The 23,966-nt window shown below is 41.9% G+C and overlaps 1 protein-coding gene across 1 annotated transcript in view; it reads left to right on the top strand.

Annotated features, from left to right (window-relative positions):
- LOC138267580 (ceramide synthase 4-like) overlaps window positions 1–23,966 on the top strand; it is a 263,246-nt gene that overhangs the window by 159,922 nt on the left and 79,358 nt on the right. Inside the window, exon 4 of the mRNA XM_069216635.1 lies at window positions 17,509–17,627. Coding sequence (XP_069072736.1) covers window positions 17,509–17,627 — 119 coding nt within the window. The remainder of the gene's footprint in view (window positions 1–17,508; window positions 17,628–23,966) is intronic.

Here is a 23,966-nt window from a genome sequence, read left to right as displayed (position 1 = left end):
TGTGTTTGCAAATCACAGCAGGCGTATGGAATTTATATATCACGGACGTAACAGGAAGGCAGAGAAGCCGATGCTGGTGGCGAGCGCTTAACTCATTAAGGCATCATGTCTACTACTTTCAGATTTTAATAACTATTAAAAAAAAAATATTTCCCGAGTTTATGTCCTGTATGGCAACATTAAAAGGGCCAATGTGCAAAAGTACAAACCTAGCAAACCGTTCATAATTGTCAACCTGTGGTTCCTATTCAGGTCGCCAATTTTCTTCACTATTCCGCACCATCCTCCTTCATTGGGTGCATTTGTTTAGAAGTGGTCAATATTTAATAAATAAAATAAAATGGCTGCCTTTTACGCCAATTGCCATTTTTGCCCATTGTTACTCATTCAACTGCATCTTTGCCTCTCGTGTGCATCTGTTTGGATTACTGGGCTTTCTCTGACTGACCCCTTTTCTTTCTTTGGGTGTATGGGCACACAGCACCCCCTGCCCTTGTAGCTAAGCTGATGAGTACTTAGCATAATTATAATTTGCACGTCTATCTCTCACCTACCTTCTCCAATCACAGCATCAGGCACTACATCCCATAAAAAGATAGTCACATCGTGGTGGTCATCACACACACCATGCCAACACTTCCCACATAGGCTCAAAACAAAACCACGCACCCTACACGGTTTAGCTTGGAACCCGTGCAGATAATTGCTTCAGCTTCCCACATAGGAGTAGTAAGCGCTATACAGGTGTAATAATCCAAAGCAGTGCAACAGTTCCCAACAAAAGGGGTTCCAGAATGTCCCTTTGAGGATGTCGGCTATGTTGTAAACAGCCATTATGACGTCATTAACAGGATGCTTATTTAACTTCGCTTAGAGGCACAAAGATGTTAGGCCAACACTTTCAGTACCTAAGCCCACTTGGATAATGCATCGTGCAAGAAATCCCCCCTATCATTGTTAGTTGTTAATTACCTTTCGCTCTGATACCAGCAATTAAAATACAGAAATTTAAGTCAGAGTAAGTAAGAGGACAGTTAATTGTAGAGCGACCAGTAACTGCATTTCCCAGTTCCCAATCCCCCCAGATACTGACAATATGGATGGCAAGAAAGAGGTTTATGAAATAATTTGCCCAGGGTGACTCAGCACTGGGTCAAGTTCTGGGCTATCCTGATCACTGGGCTGGAAAGCATGACTCAGCACTGGGTCAAGTGCTGGGCTATACTGATCACTGGGCTGGAAAGCATGACTCAGCACTGGGTCAAGTGCTTGGCTATACTGATCACTGGGCTGGAAAGCATGACTCAGCACTGGGTCAAGTGCTGGGCTACACTGATCACTGGGCTGGAAAGCATGACTCAGCACTGGGTCAAGTGCTGGGCTACACTGATCACTGGGCTGGAAAGCATGACTCAGCACTGGGTCAAGTGCTGGGCCACACTGGTCCCTGGGCTGGGCAGCATCTGAGTTAAAGGCTGGGCTCGACAGAGGGTGAGGCTGTTCTGTTGGGTGCTGAGATAGCCAGACTGCAGGGCTGTGGGGGATTCTGAAGCAGTCAAGGTTGTTGCTCATTTTATTGGGCTGGACTCATTTGGGCTCCAGAATAAGCTGCATTCTGTTTAATGCATGAATCTATTCTAGATTCACATGTTGTGCATTATGGCACCATCTAGTAGATGGGTTTAGAAATATTTAGCAAAATAAAACTTTATTGGTGTCGTTAACCATACCTGTTGTCAGTGGACTCTGCATTGATGGCAGCAGGCATTCTCAAACCCCAGACGTAAACTAGATACACCACCAAATACAAAGTAAAAGAGGGTTACATTTTTAAACTACAAACTGCTATGTCTTCAGATAAACCTTCCTTAACAATAATTGGCCTCTTCTTCATTTTTTTGCCTTACAAAAAAATTGTGCACCCCTAGCAACTTTTCCGGAACACCATCCTCTGTAAGAACGAGTTCCCTGCCAGGAGTTTTCAGCAAGTACTCAGAAGATTCAGTGGAATTTTAAACCCTAACTACACCCCTATTGTAATTAACTGTAATTACCAGTGAAATTGCAGGTCTTAGATTGATTTTTTCAAAGTAGCAGTGTTTTGTGGGTGTCCCATATCCTGGGAAGCCGGATTTGTTTCAAAAGGTAAATCAGCCGAGCTTGCAAAATACTGCGTTCAATCAGAACAAAGGTATATCAATTTCATCGCCATCCTTAGTAGGTGGCAACAGTTTACTGTGTTCAGTTCTCCGCACCAATCTTTTCAACATGAACATTACTTTCCAATATCGATAGTTTGAAATGTTTGGTGCCGATACCATTGCCTACATCTGGAGTATGCCATGTTTAGGTCTCTACATCACTTGCTCCTTGTAGTATTACTTATGTTGAACAAACAATGTCAGAAGTGCATGATATTTACTACCACGCATCTGCAGTTCTCCAGGTTTACTGCCCTTATTCTTCAGCACATTCTTAACTTACGCACATCCGAAGTTCTCCAGGTTTGCTTCTCTATGCTATTACTTCAACATGTCATTTACATCCCACGTTTGTAGTTCGCCAAGTTTACTTCGCCATGTGATTACTTCAACATGTCCTTTTCTTCTCCCACACCGGTTAGGTCAGCATGACCAGCTCCATAGAATTTCTGCAGGTCATGTCAAAGTGGTTGTAGAAATGTGAATATGCTGGAAGTAATGGTCCCAAAGAAATCACAAATGTACATTTAGTTCATCTTTATCAACTTTAGGTACTATATTTTCCAACTTTAGATATCTTTTCCAACTTCTAATTTGAGGACATATAGGCAATAAATATATTGGTTTTAAAACACTTCCTTCTCTGAGGATTCATCTTGACGCAGCTAGTAGTTTATAAAATCATATTGTATACAATGAGCTACTGAAACAGACATTCATATTGCTCTACTACTAGTGTGCAGCGATTATATATAAAAAAATAATAATAATAAACTAAAGAAAAACAAGGAAAACCATGTAGTGCGCATGCCATATTAAATAAACATGCAGAGGCCCTGGTTTCAGTCCATAGTCCACATTGCAAATGACCGCTTGCTTCTCACAAAGGCCTTCATATCGAAATGCAAGTTCCCACCTTACCATCACCTATTCTCCCAACAATATCATCCACGACCTTACTCCTTTCTTTTACTCAACATCCTGCAGCACATTTAACAATGCATACCATGACCTCATCATTGAACTGCTCCTGCCACTCCTGCCCCAAAATCACAATCATCTTTCTCGATGAATGTTTGGACTTCTGGTCCCGAAAAACTGGCAAGCAAACATTCAATTGCCACTCCTGGTTCTGAAAAACCTACCTCATGACTCTCATAGCCTCACAATAGCCCCTGCTACACGTTCAACTGCTTTCCTTCCACTTTACACACAGTGTAACGTATTGACCTATTGGTTGCGATACAGCCTCCCGTCCACCTTAGACATGCTATCATCAGTTGAGGACACTCCTACCTGGGCCTCTTCTCAGCTACTTCTTTCTCCCCATCTCTGTTCTGCTTTCCCTCTTATCTCATAACCGAGCTTACAGAACCTCTCTGGAATGCACTTCTGAGTTTAAAGAAGACATTTATTGTTATTAATTCTCCACCACGAGGTTCCTGAGAGACGAAATTAGTAGATTGGAAGCACACGTTCAAAAGTAGTCGCAGCAATGAAAGCAATATATATCAAAGTACTTCTCAGTTGCAATGTACACAGCAAATAGATGTGATTATATTATAGCATAACTTCAAAGCATAAAAGTCAAAATTCATATCCGTATGGGCAAGGCTGTAGGGCCTATATTCAGCTTCATCTTTCTGGGGTCTGCAAGTTGATGACTCCGGTCAACTGCGAGAAAGAGATTTTCTACCCAAACGGGAGACAGGCAACTGACGTCTAGCTCCTGTCTGAAGTCAAAGCAGATTCAATCTACCCCGCTGTAGCCCAGAGTCATCCTTAAAAGCAAACTCAGTGTGAGAACCGAAGAACCCTGGAGAGTGGCCAATTCTCCCGAGCCCCCGAGCTCTCAGACTGGATTGCGAGGTAAACACAAAATCTACGTGCTCTTATCAGCTAAGGTCTGGTGTGAAGAAAACAGCTTGGTCCATCTTGTGGAAAAACACAGCTTGGAAAAAAACACAACTCATCTGAAATGTCTCAACTGCAATGTCTAACCCCACGTTAAAGCCAATAGGCAGCTAACCTAAATAACAAATGTAATGTCTAATGTCATGTCAAAGCAAATAGGCAGCTAAACTGAATACAGAATGTAATGGCTAATGCCATGTCAAAGCCAATAGGCAGCTAAACTGAATACAAAATGTAATGGCTAATGCCATGTTAAAGCCAATAGGCAGCTAAACTGAACACAACATGTAATGTGCTACTAGTGAACATTGAGCAACTAATATGCGCAGTGGTGAAACACAAAGTCATTGTTCAAACACAATTAATAGCATCACAATCTCCCTGCGGAGCTCACTCCTGTTCTGTACATCAAGCATTACTGTGCACCACCGACTCCTGTGGTCCTTAAGTCCTCAAATTGCTGATCCTCTCTTACAAAATTCTGTCATACTACTTTAAACTCTTAAACCACTCACCCTCACCTGTACTTGTTCATGTTTTACTAAATAGTGGGTTTTCCCCTGCTAATGAATAGTCGTCGTCTCTGTGTTGGTTTGTTGCACTGTCAATCAACTCCCCGTCTTGAGGAGGGTCAAGTAAATGCCATACATTCGGCAAGTCTTCCTCCCACGCTACATCCTAATAGGTTCTCAGATCCTGGAATCCACCAACTCTGTTCCAGTGAGGTCATCCATGCACATACCTATCGCTTTATTTCCTCCCTGTCCTCATCTTCCCTGACGTTTCAGCTACACTTGAGACAATCCGCCAACCTACCATGCTAGCTAGTCTTGGCTCTGTAACCTTCGTCAGGACTTGCATTCCTAGTAACTATCTAAATATTTAATCTCAGTCCTCAAGTATGTCATGCAGTTCTTGTCTACTCCAAAACTTGTGTATCCTCTGACCTTTCCATTCTACCCACTGTCATCATTTCCCTCATTATGTCTCTTTTACCACATATAAGGAGGCAATTTACAAATTTTCCTGTTCCACACATCCCTTAACCCAACCACTAAACTGAATCCTAGACGCTCTGTGCTATCTGGTAAAGGCCAGCCCACTAGTTTCTTATATTGGACTCATCCAAAATGGAAAAAGTTTACTTTGCAACATCACCAGCGTCTATCAGGTTAAACACAGTCTTCTTCACCTGCCCTATTGCAACAGCTTTACCCTCCAGCTGGAACCACCTCTGTGCTTTTACCCTTCAGCACGAGGTTGACGTTTGTTTACCATCTCAACCATAACCATAGGAGGTTTCAAGAAACTTAATATCTATTGTTTATCGTCATTCGATATCCCCAAGTTGCTTACAATCACTCTAGAAGTCTAGTTAAACTCTTCTCCAGTGTGTTTCCAAGAATGGTTTTAGCCATTCTCTATCAATGGGGTGTGTGGTGCATCTGCTGAAATGAGCGACTTTTTGAACTCCTGTGTAGAGAACAAAAAAGAGACATGTGTGCATGAAAAGGGTGTTATGTTATGTTATTTGCACTTATAAAGCGCCTGACTACCCGGAGGCCTCGCAGCGCTAAAAGGACAACAACAGGAACAGAGGAACGGAAGACTAGAGTTTGAAAAGTCAAGTTTTAATCGCCTTTTGAAAATTAAGTTTGTGACTAGTTAATCGAATACTAAGGGGGGGTTTCCACAATTTGGCTCCCCGATATTCCAACACCACCCCATCCGGCTTTTTTGATTTTAGGTAATAAAGTCAGTGCTGTAGATGCAGATCTAAGGGCTCTAACAGGTTTGTAGAAGGTGGCTAGGGTTTTTAGCACATGGGGTCCTCTATTATGTAGTGACCTGTGGATGATGCATAGGGTTTTACATTTTATACACTGTTCCACTGGAAGCCAGTGGAGAGAGTACAAAGCCAGTTTAACTGAAGTATGCCTTGGGATATCTAGTAGAAGACGTGCTGCGGCATTCTGGGTGTTGTGTGAATATGTGCAGTTGGGTGTGCCATCCATGTTATGGTCTGTTGCAACGCCTCCTTTTAATTGCCACACAATTCATTGGACCATTGAGTCGAAGTTGGTGAGGAAGTATGCAAAATGTGGCACGTACGTGAGCACCGGCAGCAGTGAATGTTAAACGTTTTAATACTGGATATTTTGTCCCTTTTATCATCCATCAGTGGACAAAGGGTGAGGTAAAGGTGTGAGCCCCTGATTTTAACCAGGAAGTCAGAGGCAGTGCCTTATTTGGTAAAAAAAAAAATTCTAACCCTACAAAGTTTTTCTCATAAGCCGCCTGGTGTGGTGAATGCCAGGGTTTCCAATGTGTAAGCCATCCTAGTCTTGGTTTCACCCCCTGCCTCGTTTTTCCACCAGCTTACACTTCTTGTCTCTTTCTCTCAAGCTTGCAGGTAGGTACTTTGTCACCTACCTTTGTCACTGTTTTTGTATCTTTCTTTACTTCCTATTCTCTCACTCTTTCTACCTTGCTGTCTCTTTCTCTGGATCAAAGTCTGATGGTGAAAAATAAGCACCAGTCACCACAGATTGGGGCCGGTGCTCACCACCTGCAAAAATTAGTCTCTGGTACGAGATAAAGAGGTTCTGGCTTGTGTAGGCTAGCTGTGTAACTAAGAGAGGGTCTCGAAAGTGGATTTCTGTTTATTAACCTGTGTTGGCGATTGTACATTAACTTTAAGTAGGGACCGGGCACAGACAATTACTGAAATGATGTCCAAGAATTCATGGCATTATCTACTCTTTCAGTAAGATGTACACTTTCACCTCCCGCTTTGTAATATGATTTCATGTGAGTTGTGTTTTTATTTGTTTATTCATTTACGGGGGAACTGGTAACCCCCATTATTGTATGAGGATATAGTAAAGAATTTAGAATGTATAGAATGCACCAGTATTTTAAGGTCCGCCTCCTAACACTATAACTTACTACTCCCATCAGCATTTAAATGCCTTGGGGGCGGGTCTTTGCATCAACAAGGCTCCTCCTCCTCCAGCTCTCTTCCCCCTCTGTCAGGAAGCCAACATCTTATGCATCGACAAACAGCCAAAGAGCTTCCTATGCGATAAGCGGTTGCACCTTTAATTTAAAAACTCCTGTTCCAACGGTGATCTGTAGCTTAATTTGAGTGTAATTTAATTTATCTTGCATGACGGAATAACGTTTGTCAACAAATAAACTTGTAATATTATGTATCTTGCAGAACTGATATGCATCTTGTACCCTGAAGAAATTTTATGCAGGAATTATTCCAATGTTATAATACACTCTTTTTGAATAATGAGACAGACATGAAAGGCTTAGAGCCACACTATGTTGTTGCACCAGTTACAAATCTTGGTGAACAAACTACTTAGCAAAATCCTGCTTGTGAAAATAAGTTTACAACACTTGTAAAGAGATTATGCTAGAAAACATTTTTTTTTTGTTGTTGTTCACTCCCACAGGGGTTCAACGGGTGTGTCGCCTCAATCTTAAATCCCATTTTGGCCTGGACGACTGTAACAGGCTCATAGCATTTTCCCGGTGGGCTGGCATGGTAGGGCATGTTTGTCTGTTGTGGTGGCCAGTTTTGTTGCTGAATGTGGGAACGCACTGGCTGCACACTTTGGTGATTTCAATATAAACAGTGTAAATTAAATACATTTAAAACCTGCTTCAAAACCATTTGTTTTTTAATTTGGCAGTCATTGGTTCAATTATATTTTTTCTGAAAATAGTTCAGATCAGGTCTTCACTGTAGGATTACATCTGTGACTGTGTCATGTGACCAGCCTTTCCCAGTTTCACTTTTACTGCTGCATTGCCCCACCTCCGACACCCACTTCCCTTTCATTGATACATTCAGGAAGCAGGCTCAGCGGGGCAGGCCACACTCGCACTTCTGTCTGTCCTGCAGCCCGTGCGTACCTTCCCTTTTTTTCAGTTTTATATAGCACAAACTTGACCCGAATGTATTGGAGCACTTTACATGAGCACCAGTTACAGTACACAAGGACACATTCCTTGTTTTGGTAGGCACGGGGAGATTAAGTGATTTGCCCAGAACCACCGGTACGCTAAGACTCGAACCTGGTACCCCAGCTCCAAAGTTGGCAGCTCTGACCATTATGCCGCATCCTCTCCCTCCTTTGTGCATTCAGGAGTGGGACCATCCCGGTGTTCAGGGCCACCAGTATGCACCTGTATCCCCCACCCGCTGTGGAACGTCATGCTTCTGCACTGCACCGAAGGATGGGGAGTGATGCAGTGGCATGCGTGGTAGAGATTTTACCGCCACTTTTGCTAGGAAAATCAACTTGGAACAACAAATGCCTTGTTACTCTGTTACTCTCTCGGGTGATTAGCGCACCATAAAAATACTGATAACATTACACAACAAAATGTATCTTTCACGTTTCAAGAGTTGATTCTCTGAGTGTTAGTTTTTCCTAAATACTGTAATTGATGAAAGAGCAGCAGTACATCCTGCTCCATCAGGGAAGGTAGGGGTGAACCGAGGGTGCCTGTTCCTTGCCACAGCGCTGCTGTGCCATGTTCCTATTACTAGTTGCTTCCACGAGCAGCCCTCAAGGCAAAGCGTGCCTTTGGGAGCCGGGTTCAAACATTCTCTGTACAAGTAAAGTGCAGAAGCTGGACTGACACTGGCAAACCGGTGACTTGTGAGCTTGGAAATGCTACGGGGGTTGTTCAGCTTGCTGTCTAGGTGCACGTGAAGGAAGTGAATGCCGGTGTTCAAGTTTCACTGTGTGAACCCCATCTCCATGCTCTGTGCTAAAGCTGCACTGTGTACTCCGTGAAAAACACAGCTCCGTACCACCACGCTCTGCAGGGTTTGATAAGGCTGCATCTAGGGCTGCTGGTTTTTGTGCATTTTGGGGTAAAGTTAATCTGTTGACTTTTTAATAAAGTTGAACTCAGTACATCTGACCTTTGTACGTTCTTACTAAGCAGCATTGCTATTTGCTGATTATAGGAGTGCATTTTGTGGTATGGCTACACTGTAGAAACAGCACTAGCATTGTCTGATAACCTGCAGACAAGGATGCTGACATTTTCTATTTCTGTGATAAAGCTGGGAACAGTACAGTGCAGTTTGTCTCTCTGATTCCAGTTCTGCCCACCGGTGTTCCACCTGCGACAAAACTGCACTCAGAGCTGCAGCTTGTCTTCACTCGAGGACCGGATGTCAGGGCCAGACACGAACCCAAAGCAGCCCTGGCAAATTTCGACAGACCAGCCCCCGTAGAGTACTTAGCAAGTGAGCCTGACTATTACAATGAACTTGGGTGTTCTCCCCTCCCAAGAAACGTTTGAAAAAATGGCTAAAACTGTGCATTCATCACCACATTTTTTCATTATATATTCAATTGTATTTGTTTTTAAATGATAGTAAATGATGGCTTTGCAGTGCACCAGGATACAGCAGTCCTTATTGGAGTGATTCCCTCACCATCACCCTCTAAAGATGCGTCTAATTTCTCTATAGCCCCTCTCTCTCTCTCATGTACTTCATTGTGTTTTTTAGCGCCTCTCTTACCAGTGTAGGGTGTTGGAGCACTTTACTTCATGCACATACATACCGAGACAATGAATCATACGTGTGTAACTCAGTGCATAGAAAATGTTACATAAGATAAAGGGGACTCTAAGGTGTAGGATTCACATGTCATCTATACTGGTAGGCATTTTTTTAAGAATGGTTGGTCTGGAGAGTAATAAAATCAAGATTCCGATTATAACAGAGGTTAGGGTTGACCTTATTAATAACAATTTATTTCTACCCAAACAAACCCTTTTTAGCAATATTAGGATAATCAAAGACTGGAAAAAACATAACTTTCCAACCTGTACCATGCAGTTTGCATGCAGCTCTTTGATGGCACTTCATAGCTCGCTGTGCTGGATTATGATTGTATTGTGTGAACTGCCCAGTAACAAAAGGAGCTCTGTGGCAAAGCAGTATCCCACTGAGCTATGCACATAAAATACTGTTCTGTGATCTTGCATAGTACACGTTTTTGCAGCAGGCGTATTAACCCTCTGTGCTTCCTTGGGTGAGTCAAAACCACTACCAGACAAAACTCGATCTCTCTCTAGCAGGTACATTAATCACCAGAGTTATCTTGGAGCTTTTATTGTTGCCTGAAAACTGTTAGCATTGCAGTGCTTTTAAAACTGCTACACCGTTACAAAACTGCCCCCCGTAACAAAAGTGGCTCCCACCCTTCCAGCCTTCCTGGGAAATGCCCGATGTCTGGTAAGACCAGTCCGGCCTTGTCAGTTGTTCTTTTGATGAGAATTTGACTTACAGTTTAATTTGCTAGCCGCTTGTGACTCTAGGTCTGCATGAACTTGTCACTGGTTGTGTTCATGGCTGTTTGCTAAGGATTTTGTCCGCTCCAAGAAGAACAACTCTATAACTTAAACACCCTAATAGAGGAACCAAATAGTACATGGTTTACTGCAAAACATTTGGTGCCCTGTGAGTAGTTACTTACAGCTGCCTTGGTGAAACTATTGAAATGAATCATAATGACATATCTTCTGTTTTTGGAAAATAGTCATCAAGGGTTATAACCCCATATAATTTCAAGCACTTCTGCAGAGGTACATGCTGCTTTTTCATTGCATCTTCTTTTGATAGTTCTCTCCTCCCAAAGAAATATACAGTTCATTTATAACATCAGTCAGGAACATAAATGCAGTTTTTGGCTTCATTGCAATTTTAGCAGCTTTGCTGTCTCAACAATTGGTACTCAAAAAGTGTTTTGTGCATTGGGAGCCATTCTTCCCAAACGGTTGCTCACAAGGAAAGTGGGTATACAAAAGAGTGATGGATGGAATGCTTGAATTAATCTCAGCCGTTGGTAATCACTTGGGAGGCGTCCCAATGCATCACTGTTTTGTAAGCATGCCACCTCGGTTTGGAACCAGCTATATGCAAATCAGCCTTGACCCTGCTCCCATAAGAATAGTTCAGCCTGTATTTCCAAGCCACGTCCTCCCAGAACTGGAACACATGCAAACCAGGACCAAGCTGTACCTGGCTGAAGAGCCCTATCTAGGGTGACACCGATCCTAGGTTGCTTGTGTTCGGGTTCGGGGAGGACTTGGCCTGGAAGTTTGGGCTGGACTGTTCCTCTTGGAGCAGGGTCAAGACTGATCTGCATATGGCTGGGTCCAAACTGAGGTAACATGGTGGGTAAAAAACGATGGATTAGAATGCTGTCCCACGCGATCACCAGTGGCTGAGATTAATTCAAGCGCTCCATCCATCGCCTTGCTGTTGTTGCACAAGTACAGTAGGTCACATTCTCAAGCTGCGATGTTCAGCAGATCAGGGATTTGGCTTTCTGGGCTGGGGGTGGGGTGAGGGGTGTACTATTGCTGGCCTCAGGGAGTCCAGAACACATAGGATAAAGACTTCAAACTTCTAATATAGTGTATTTCTTTATAATGTGATCCTTGTAACCCATTTCAATTTAGTAGATTAAATGAAATGCATAGAGTTGCAATTCCTAGAAGTGGCAGATTCTAATCACAAACACCTAAACATCCATGCCTCAACCACAACTGCCCTGATGACGATGCTATAAGTGAACCAAGAGGCAAGCTGTCTTATGGGCCATACACGTGGCTGGGGTGTTACTAACGAGTAGCATTTTAGTCTATTGATTCTGTGCAGCCCACTCCCCGAACTGATGGATTTGGAGGTGCTGTCATGAGATGATGAACTCTGTGGCACTGTGAAAAAAGCAATCGCCTTCGATTCTAGTCTAGTGGAAGCCTACTGTATTCAATTCTCTAAGGCGCTAAATCGAAGCATGTGTTAAACACATCCAGGCAATGCATGTTTCATAAGCATTGGAGGTAGAAGTGCTTGGGGGTGGTGATGGTTAAATGCAGAATCTGAAATCAACACCAGAGCACCCCCCTTGGTCAGAGTTGTGATACAATTTATTCCATTTAGCTAAAAGTCTATATTCATTGTCGTCCATTCTTGAACTTGTTCATTCTCCCACTTCTCACCATCCAACTATTCATTCATTGAGCCATTCAGCCCTTTCCCCAGTCTCCAAATATTTTTTAACTAATTGAACAAGGTTCGATGGTGAAAAATGTGTTGGAGTGTGGTTAGGAGGATTCAACAAGATTTGAAAGGTAGTTTCTACTCCTGCACTTGGAAATGTGCGCCAACAAAACATTGGTTTAGGTGGGTTTCTAAAGTGTTAGTAGTCATCATCAAGGTCAATCTAGAGTGGGGATTGGTCCTTCACAAGGAAAAAGATCCCCTGTTTAGAAGAAAAATAGCAACTAGTCTGTAACCTTAAACATGGAGTTTTGGGAGAGGGAGATAGATGGTGGACAACCCACCAGTAGTAAAATGTGTTCAAAGTCTAAAACTGAGAAAATTCTAAGATGAGCGAGGATGGATTTGGTAAAATGGCTTTGTTACTTACTATATGGCAAGAAGTCTGGTTTCTGAAATTGGAAATCGCATTTGATGATAATTTGTGTGATTCTGAGCAATTTGTTGATGTCACTAAGACTCCAACTGTAAGTATCTGTAAACTAATGTTAATATATGTAATTGAGTAATGCCTAGTAGTGCAACAATGATAATCCCTTCTCCAGTCGCATCGTAGGGTCTGAATCTGGTTCAACTCGATCCCATAGAGGAAACACTGTACTATGTGCCGACACAAAACAGCGTGTGTAAAGACACAACACCATTCTACGTACAGACACAATATCATGTTCTGTTAGTGTACAGTGGGAATTTGTAGATAAAAATCATTGTTTTCATCAATCAAAATGACAGGGCAAAAAGTATGCCATTAAATCGACCAGGGATTACTTTATCACTTTATTAATAAACTAAATTGAAAAGTGTTTAAAGTGAGGCTTATACCAGCAGTGTTGCAGCTTCACGCTGGTGCCTGTAACTGATGGCACTAGTACTCATACCGAAGATTAGGGTATTTACACACCTCCTAAAGAGGCTGAGTTGGGATTCTAGCTCATGTACTGCACACTAGGTGTGAGCATTGTGGTCACCTGTCGCTTAAGTTCATGTTTATTACTAGTGCCAAGGAGGAGAAGTCACATTACTTAATCTGTGTGGGTGTTTCATACTTTTCATTTATATGGCATCCTTGGTACTTTTTTGAACAGCAGTGTATAACACTGTTCCCTTTTCCATCAGGGATCTCTGTGTGATGTAGGAATGTGTAACACTGTGCCTGGGAACATGAATAGTCACTGTTTTCAATGCAAGAACCTGTACGTTGAGTATCGCTCTGTGTATTGAAGGAATGTGCTATTCATTCCTTTATCTATCCACAATTGCTCTGTGTAATGCAGGGGACATGGTGTTTGGTAGCTACCTCAGTGACATCATTCACCTGCAGTTCATGTATGAACTGTTACAATGTGTAATACTGTGTCTTATTCATCAGTGATCGCCAGGGGTGAGGAAGGAATGTGTTACACTGTGCCTTCATCCATCTATGCATACTCTGACTGATGCAGGAAGGAGTAGTGCTGTAAATGTATCAATCAATAACTGCTCAGGGTGGTGTAGGAATGTGTACCAGTGTGCACTATCCATCAATGATCCCTCCTTTAGATGCCGGAATGTGTAATACTGTAAATATTTCCATCAATGACCGATCTGGGTGATATAGGAACATATACCGCTGTCCATTATCCATCAGGGATCGCTGTGGGTGATGCAGGAATGTGACATCATGAATGTATCCACCAATGATCTGTCTGTTTGATGCTGGAATGTGTAATACTGTGAATTTATTCATCAGGGACTGCTCTCGGTGATGTACCACTGCGTTATCCATCAATGATCGCTTTGTGTGACGTAGGACTGTTTATAATATTAGTCATTTACATTCGAATGACCACTCAGTGCGATACAGAATACATTGCTTGCTTTGACGTGGGAATACTTGGCACTGGCTATTACACAATGCGGTGGCTCTGTTCGGTGCAGGAATGGAATATACATTTATTGGAATCAATGTTTAACACTAGACCTTTCTCTATTGATGTTCCTTCTGTCTGCCCCCGGAATGCTGTTCGCTTCATAGGAACGTGTAACACAAGTACTGCATGCAGGATGTGTTTGTCTGTGGGATAAGTAGGTTCTCGCCTCGATGTGGCTTGTTTAGCACTGGGCACTCATACAGGAATAGGCGCTATGTTTGAAGCAAACGTGGTCATGATCATTCAGGAAGCTTCAACACTGGACCTTTGTGGTCATTTCCCCTCTGTGCGAGGAAGGAACTTACTTACAAAATACTTAATCTTGGAAAGTATAGTACTATGCATGGAAAAGGTCTCATGTGGAGTAGTAAGTAAGTTTTAAGTTGTTTTAGTAATGTTTCATACTATGGTGTAGCCTGAGGCCCAAGTGTAACAAATACATTAATGGAACTGTGAACACTGACTTGGGTTTATGAGGTGGAGCAGGAGAAGATATTAATTTGATCATCGGGTCAAAGCGCAGGTCCTGGAGGTCCGGATGCAAACTGGACTTTGATAATAACCACTTAATATGTAAATGGTCTTCATTTAAAGTGATTGCACAACAAAATAACCTAGGGGGATATCCTAAAACATTAGCACACGTGTGGTGGCTCCAGACCTCCGTTCAACACTCCAGGCTCGGACAATGCCCCAAATTGGTGCTTAATTTGGTCCAGTGGTTTTCAGGTGCTCGGCACTGGCACTTAATTGTGACCAGCGGTACTTATGCTAGCTGCCACATGGTGGCGCTGTTTGTATAATTTAGGGATGAGCAGAACAGCAATTGTTTATTAATTCAGTGTATATTAAAAACAACTAATACTTGCTGCCCAAGCCATTTTAAAGGCTATGGGGCCTGGAATAGTCTGAGTACAGTGCTGATTAGTAGTCCTGTAGGTACTGTCATTGGCAAAACTGGCAGGGGCAATGGGTGCTGCCAGCTGCCGAAGCCTCCTGTTGAGGGCCCTGGCACCTATATATATATATATATTTTTTTTTACAAATAAAGCACTGACCCAAATCCATCTGGAACAGCTTCAAAGATAATCAAACAACATTCTAAAGAAAAAGGGGCTATGCAGTCATGAAAACAGAAATATACCAGTAGTCGTATAATGCTTATAAAGAGCAATAGAAATATATAGCAGTGACAATAAAAGTAGTTGATTTCTTTTGGTCCCTTTAGTTCCTGCTGACATCGAGTTTGATTTCAGAAGTGTACAGATTAATTGTCTTTATATTTATTTCAGCCTCTTGTCGTGGCTCACAAGGTGCTCACTCTTAACTGAGACTCATTGGCATTGAAATCGGGAGTATGCGTAATTTGTTTTTGCATATTTACGGTAAATTTTAGCAAGGTGCATTCGGTTTGTTTTCCTTTGTTCGCAGTACATTTTGTACCGGGAATGCAGCAATTAATGGTCATTTCTTTTTTACCACGAATGGTTCATAATTCCCTGAAGTAGTGTAATTTCCGGAATTTCACCTAACGACCATAAGTTCCCATGATTATGCAGGTTACACTAGCATACTTTAAATGTAGCTCATGCTTAATTGTAGCATTTTCTCATAGGTGCCAAAGGTGAGCATCTGAGTCCAATGAGCAAACATTAGGAAAAAGCTAATCGAGGTGAAAACTCAAATTGCCCAGTTCCAATTAGTTACTACAGGATACAAAGGCATTATAGGAATTTGGACAATGGACTATAGCAAAACCAAGGATAATTCTACAAAAGCCAAGATAACACCTGAAATCAGTAGGCGCAGTTACGTAATAACTACCACTTCTTAGATGGACTGAAACTTTCCTGTGAATAGACATTTCTAAAATACCAAAGACCATGTACCGGAAATTAAATCTCATCATTGTAAAACTAACCATCTGGCATTTACTGCTTGTTTCATGTTTGTTCCATTATAATAAAAAAAACGTGGATTATTCAATCATGAATCCATTGACAAAACAGACAGATGAGGTTTCATAGCAAGTATTCTCAGATATTCCTGTCAGATGCCCCTGTGGCCCCAGGTGAAAAACACAGCGGCACCAAAATGGAGTATGAAAAAAGAATGATCATATTACCAACATAGAATATCTCTGAATCTTGTACTGGACAACATCCGGCATCTGACCTGCACTGTGAGCAGGCATCTCACCCCAGATTGGATCTAGTTACTTGCAGGCCTGGATGACAACAGCAATCCTGTTGTGCAATTCTAATCTCAGTTGTAGCCATTTTGGTGTTAGAGCCAACTCAAGATAGTGGTTGTGATAGAAATAATGGCCAATGTTGATGTGATAATGGTGAAATGATGAGGGTGCAACATACGTCCTATTGTTTTCCCACAAGTGTATGTTGTATAGAAGTGATCAAAGGCTATAGTTAATTATCTGGCTAGAGGGGGGGGGGCATGAATTACAGCGGTAAACTCAGTGCTGGGTGAGCAAACTGGGGAGTTGGTAGAGATGGTGCTGAGTTTTGGATCACCCCCAGGAATGGGGTTGCCTACAAGGTAATCCAACATTTGCCAAGCAGATGTGGACTGTGCCTGGAAAATAGAGGGGATCTCAAAATAGATGGTCCTTTTTAAGGGACTGTAGAGCACAAAGGGATTCATGCACAATTCAGAAGAAATTTGACCTGAGCTATGAAAGAATGAAGTCTTCTGGAAGCACTAACATGATACAACACTGGTTTGTACTCCTACCGACCACTGCTTTAGCAGCACTAGCATTCTACCACACCAGGCCGTCTGCTTCCACGACATGTTCTTTCCTCCACAGAACTCTGGCAGAACCATCTGAAACATCTTCTCCAATGTGTTGATCATTATAAGTAGTGCTAGGCAGTTGATCTTTTTGAGGGACATTTACAAGTTTTGTACAATCATAGGCTGTCTTTCACGGTTGCGTAGACCCGTGAGAATAAATACATACGCAATGTGGTACAGCCCTCCAGCCTCATCCCATTGACACAAAAATATCTTGACAACTATAAATACACCCAGGATGGCACAGCTCCATTTTCAGAGACAGCTGCAGACACTCCTCTTGAAGGAACACTTCATCACAATATTCTTTCTGTCCACTTTCCCTCCCAGAAACCAAGTGCCTCTTGAATAACTCATGGAATGTGTCTGTTCCTTTGACTCCCTACAGCAGTTTGCAATGAAACACTTGGAAAATAAAACCCAGGACAGACACTATTAACTGTAGATTGAGCTCTGTGCAAGGCCCATGCACACAGTACTATTGCTGATTAACAATGAACACAACGGCACAAAAGAAGATGACAATTTTAACACACTGTTCATCTTTCTCTTCTAGGCAGAGGCCTGCAGCTTGTCCAAGCGATGCGACCTCCGTACGAGGCAAATCCACAGGTGGTTTCGTGTGCGACGGAATCAAGACCGGTCCAGCTTGACAAAAAAGTTCTGTGAGGCCAAGTGAGTTTTGAACCTTACAGAATCCATCATCACTCATTGTGATGTCAAAAATAGTCGCTTTCATGTGTGATGAAGATAATATTTGATAGAAAATAAGTTGATGATCGCATAGTTAACCTTATTTGTTAAAAACGTGGACAATGAATCAATAAAAAACCTTGATAAGAAGATCCACTATGTTCTGATATATCTTGATGTTTTCCTTCTGAAGGGTGGAACCTCAGGCCCGCATGCTCCCTGCACACTGCCCCTTTGATTTTTTTCCCTCTAACCTTTCCTGATATTCCTGCTGCTTCAACTTTGTTTTTTTACAGCCTCTTTCCTATCATGCAGGTGCCATAGTCACCCCGTAGATCAGTACCCAGCGTGCTTGAAATACCTAAGCAGAGTGAATTGTGCTTTACTTTCAGTGGTTATTCTTGACTTGGTTCAGTGGGAGAATAATGTGATGCTTGGCCCATAAAATACATTAACCCTCACCCCTACTCTGTTAGTTATTTGATCCTAGCATGCTGCCATTTATTTCTTTATAATAACTTATCTCATTCTGCTTTCCTACTCCCTGCTTTTTTTGTTACCTCTGTCTTCAAACAATCTCTCCTGAAATATTCCACCTTTGTATGTCTGCTTTCACCTTAAATGCCCTGTTCTTCTGGAAGCCCTGGCGATGTTGCTAGACTGATTTGTTGACCTGCCAGTACATTCTATTTTTACTTCAGTTCACTCATCTAGAGCATAACTTTTCACAAGTGGTCCACGTCTTCAGCTCAATATTACATTAAAATGTCTGTGTTTTCCATCTAACTTTCTGTCCACCGCCAAACGTGCTGAGTTCAGCACAACTGGTTCATTTATCCACCTTCTTATCACTTAAAAAGAATTTCCATCCTAAAGTATAAGGTTCCATTCTGTGGACCCATCACGGTACATGATGCATATTGCTAAATGCCCCTACAATGCAAAACCTAATCTTCAGTTTCTGTGTCCAAGTTCACTTTGAGAACCCGTCTGGCAAAGATACACTCACTGAACACTTACCAAAATGATACCGGCTCTCCCTCCCTCTACAGCCACCTTTATCTCTCTCTCTCTCTCTCTCTCTCTCTCTCTTTGCATCTCTTTGCATATATATAAATATATTATAGAGTGGGGGTAGCCACTCTTTAGGTATAGGTAGGGTGACCAGAAAGAGGGAATTTTTAGATTATTGTCCCTTAATAACTTTGCACCAGTTTAAAGAATGTCTGTAAAACTTTGCAGACCTGCTACCTCATTTGATTGTCATAGTCCTGAAGGTTTTGCAGTGTTTTGTCAAGGGGCTGCAAAGAAAAAATATGGGGGGGGCAAAACCAGCTGGAAATCCTATGCCTTTTCCAAAGACTTTTGTACTTTGCATAATGCGAAAACCGTCAGCTGTTTTTTTTCTGAAATGTGGCAGTATTGCATAGTAGGGGGTGTTGATAATTCTTTGGAGTAGTGCAAGCAAGCGCAGTAAGTGAATGTTACGTTATAATGTACTTTTTTTTAGATATATCTGTGGCAGTGGTATTTTTGAGGTGGTTTCAAGGTAGTAACATGGTATTTAGCGATGACAAGTCATTATCTGATTGGATAATGACTGTCTTTACAAAGATTGCAGGCAGCTATGTTGTTTTAAGGCCACTTTGCTGATGTTGGAGCATAGGGCCTTGAATATAGGTGTTAGGTTTGATATGTTTTTGCTACCTATTGCCACTTAATGTAAGTCGTAATAGGCAGGGAGATGTAATTATAAGTTTCTATGCATTTTAAAGAAATATTATTGAGTACCGAGGTACTACCAAGCATTGTAGGTCACGATCGTTGCACTCGGTGGAGACCATGGCTTTGGTGCAGGCAGCAGCGCGGGGTCAGAGAGCGACGCTGGGCCCAGAGTCGCTCTGGGAGTTGATGCACTAGTTTCTTCCTTTTCGCACCAGAGCTCACTCCCAAGGGCCCAGGAACTGGATTTGGCACCACTTGGCAAGTCAGGGCTCTCAGGCACTGGCAGGTGAAATATTTGATGTCCCTGAGACTTCTTAACAAGAGGCAGGCTCAGTCCATGCCCTTAGAGAACCTTTGGAAGCAGGATTTAGAAAGCAAAGTCCAGTCCTTTCACTTCCAGGACAGAAGCAGCAAGCAGGAGGCCAGCACAACAAGGCAACAGGCAGAGTGGCAGTCCCTCCTACAGCATCCAGCTCTTCTTCCTGTCAGAATTTCCTCAGTCCAAAAGGATTCTAACTATGTGGTGTCAGAGATCCAGTACTTATACCCATTTCCGTCTTTGAAGTAGGTAAACGTCAATGAGTCATCTTTTTAGTTCACAAGGCCCTGGCTTTCCCTGCCCTGTCCCCAGACACACTCCAGTGGGTTGCAGACTGCTTTGTGTAAGGACAGGCACAGCCCTATTCAGGTGCGAGGGTCAGCTCCTCCCACCACTCTAGCTCAGGAAGTGTCATTAGCCTGGTGATGGCCCATCAGGATATGCAGAGCACACCTCAGCTCCCTTTCTGTGACTGTCAAGAGTGAATGCACAAACAATCCAACTGTCACCCTGACCCCGATGTTAATTCAACAGACAGGCAGAGTCACAGAATAGTTAAGCAAGAAAATGCCCCCTTTCTAAAAGTGGCATTTTCAAACCTACAATTCAAAAAACAACTTCACCAAAATATGTATTTTCAAATTGTGGGTTCAGAGACCCCAAACTCCAAATCTCTATCTGGTCCCAATGGAAAATTAGACTTAAAAGATATTTTCAAGGCAATCCCCATGTTACCCTATAGGAGAAATAAGCCTTGCAATAGTGAAAAACAAAATTAGCAGTATTTCACTATCAGGACGTGCAAAACACACCAGTACAAATCATACCTTTTTAATACACTGCACCCTGCCCACTGGCTGCCTTGGGCCTACCTTAGGGGTGACTTACAGGTAATAAAAGGGAAGGTTTGGGCCTGGAAAGCGGGTGCACTTGCCAGGTAGAAATGGCAGTTTAAACCTGCACCCACAGACACTGCAGTGGCATGCCTGAGCCATATTTACAGGGGTACTCATGTGGGTGGTACAATCAGTGCTGCAGGCCCACGAGTAGCATTTGATTTACAGACCTTGGACTCGCACTGTGTACTGTACTATGGACTTACTAGTAAGTCAAATATGCCAATCATATATTTTAGACAGAGTATATGCACTTTAGCACTGATGAGCAGCAGTAAAGTGCCCAGAGTCCTAAAGGCAACAAAATCAGGTCTGAAAAAATAGGATGACGAAGGCAAAAACACACTCCATGTACATAACTCCACTGTACACTACTCTATTATATGCTATTCCACTGAACGCCATTCCACTGTATGCCACACACTCTACACTATTCCACTGTATGCCACTCTAATGTACCCCAAGCCACTGTATGACACTCCCTTCCACACTATTCAATTGGACACCATTCCCTTGTATGCCACTGCACCATATGGTATTCGTTTATCACACTGCACTGAGCACCACTCTACTCTACGCCACACCACTGTACGCTACTCCACTGTGCACTAATCCACGGTACGTCACTCTACTGTACTCCACTACACTGTAAGCAATTCCAGTACGTTGCACTCCACTGCACAACACTGGAGTGTATGCTGTTTGACTTTCTGCCACTCCACTCTTCTATACTTCACTGTACACCATTAGACTGTACAGTATTCCATTGTACACTGTTGTAGTATATGGTACTCCACTGTACGGTTCTCCACTTTACGCCACTACAGTGAGAGCCACTGCACTCTGTGTGGCTCCACTCTCTTGAACTGCACTCTATTCAAATATATTGCAATTTATGGCAGTGTACATGACTCTACTTCACTCTATTCACACACACTCCACTTTCTAACTCTATAGTCCACACTATGCTCTTACAGTTAACTGTACAACACTCTATTCCACTAAACAACTCTCTTCAATACTGTACGATACAAACCTCCACTCAACTGCATGTGACACCACTCCAATTTAGAAGAGTTTACTCAAGTATATGCTACGCAACTACACCATAATCCACTCCACACTACTCTACAATATGCTAATACACTGTATTATACTTTACTCCACACTGTTACATAACTCTACTGAACCCTTTTCCACTCTACTCCACTATATGAGACTTTATCTTGCTCTACGCCACTGTGCGATCATCCTCTCTACGCGGCTCCACTGTACAACACACCACTTTACTCTACACAACTCCATTCTACATCACTCTATTACACTTTTTCCCACTCTACCCCACAACATTCTACAACATTGCACTCAATTTCACCATACAATACTCCACTCTACGACACTTTTCTGCACGACTCTCCTTCATTTTACTGTACGACGCCCCAATCAATGATACCTTAGTAAATAACACTCAGTACTATGACTTGAAATGCATGTGTATTAAAAACATAAAAAACATTAAAATTCTATTAAAACAAAATAAAGGTTACAGATAATTTATAGTTAGGAAAACTTTATTCATTCTTTCCCTACAGACCATATTCAAACTATACAAACATCGGAAATTCTAAAATTGTAGATATGACTTTCATTTACAATATACACCCCACCTTACTATAAGTCTCCCAACTACATGCAGTGTTACTTATAGCTTACATTTTAACTTAACACACCGCCTTGAAATTACTGATTTGTGCAGCTTTGTGCACAGTGTTCTCACCTCACTCATCATACTACATAAACTATAACCATAACTTTGTATTTTATGGTGTATGTATATATATATATATATATATATATATATATATATTTATATATATATATATATATATATAATTATTTATATATATATATATATATATATATATATGTTTACACGTGCTGTCGCTCTCATTGTAGTACTAATTTGAATGTGCAGCACCAATCACGGTGTGCCAGGATTACCCCAATCTGTGGATGTGTTTGGAAGAGGAGATATGGCCTAACGGCCAGCGCTCCCAACTCTGGAACTGGGGAACCAGTTTCAAGGCATAAGCTAAACATCTTGTGATTCTGGAAAAAGAAAGAAATACTCCGAACTCGAGTAATGCAATTGGGTGCTCACACAAAGTACTCTAATGCCCCTGGGTCACATTTGTGCTATATAAAACCACAATCTATTTTTTGCAGTTTTAAGTTGCCAACTGTTTGAATGTGATGCATAAATTCACTCTTAGGGCTAACCTTTTTATCTGCATAAGAGAAGTTTTCTGTCCCATGACCACTGAGAGGGTACTTCTTAACTTATCCACCCTGAAAACATGTGTATTCTTGTCTATTACAAGAGTTTCCTCTATGGCTGGGTAACATTGTATTTAATGTTCAGATTTACTTTGAGACTTAGTTACTTCTATCAATGTTTCCTTTTTCTCTAGATCTGAGTTACTCTGTATCAATGATCATGTTTCCCCTAGGTCAGCCTTCTCCAGTGAGTAGCTCGTGAGCTACTGGTAGCTCTCCAGCTACTTGTATGTAGCTCTCCTGTGTGCAGGTCACACTCCTAAATTAGAAGCTTTTGCTTGGCTGTATTAATATGAGTATACAACATTTTTTAAGTATCTATTCAATCCAAATACATGTATTTTTGGATCCTATAAGCTGTTGTTGGGGGAAAAAAATGGTTGAATTTCCAAAATATATTTAAAGCTGATATTTGTATGATAAATCGTGGCACTGAGGAGATGTATTGCTAAAATCTTGGTGCCAGGGGGCATTGCAGCTATGAATTATGCATTACCCAAATAAACATATGCTATGCTGATCACTCTTTCTAATCCTGCATTTGGTGGCTGTTAATGTAATCTTGCCTAAGGCGGCTCTGTTACTTTTTATCAATGTTCACATTTTTTAGGCCAGGGCTTAGTTACTTGTAGCAATGCTTCCTTCTTCCCTGGAGCTAAGCTACTATGTATCAGAGATCGTGTTTGCCCTAGAGCTGGGTTACTTTATTTCAATATTCACATGTTCTGTGGAGGTTCAAGCTCTTTCTCTGTTAACATTTCCCCTGTGACTCTGGTACAATGTTTCAATGATCAGATTTACCTACAGGATCCAGTTACTTGTCTCAGTGTTCCCTTTTCTTCCCCAGAGGGGTTTTTCATTGTGGAAGTACACATGGCCTCTGGACCTGAGTTATATTGTATCAGTGTTCACAAGAGTTAAGTTGCTCTGTGTCAGGGTTCACCTTTCCCCGGGGGCTTATCTACTTTGTATCAATGTTCACATATACTTCAGAGCTTGGCTACTTGTATCAGTGGTTATATTTTCTCTTTATCAGATTTACAA

This window comes from Pleurodeles waltl, chromosome 12, assembly GCF_031143425.1.
Source record: "Pleurodeles waltl isolate 20211129_DDA chromosome 12, aPleWal1.hap1.20221129, whole genome shotgun sequence".
NCBI lineage: Eukaryota > Metazoa > Chordata > Amphibia > Caudata > Salamandridae > Pleurodeles > Pleurodeles waltl.
Note: the sequence above shows the minus strand (reverse complement) of the source record. Positions and strands in the feature narration are given on the sequence as shown.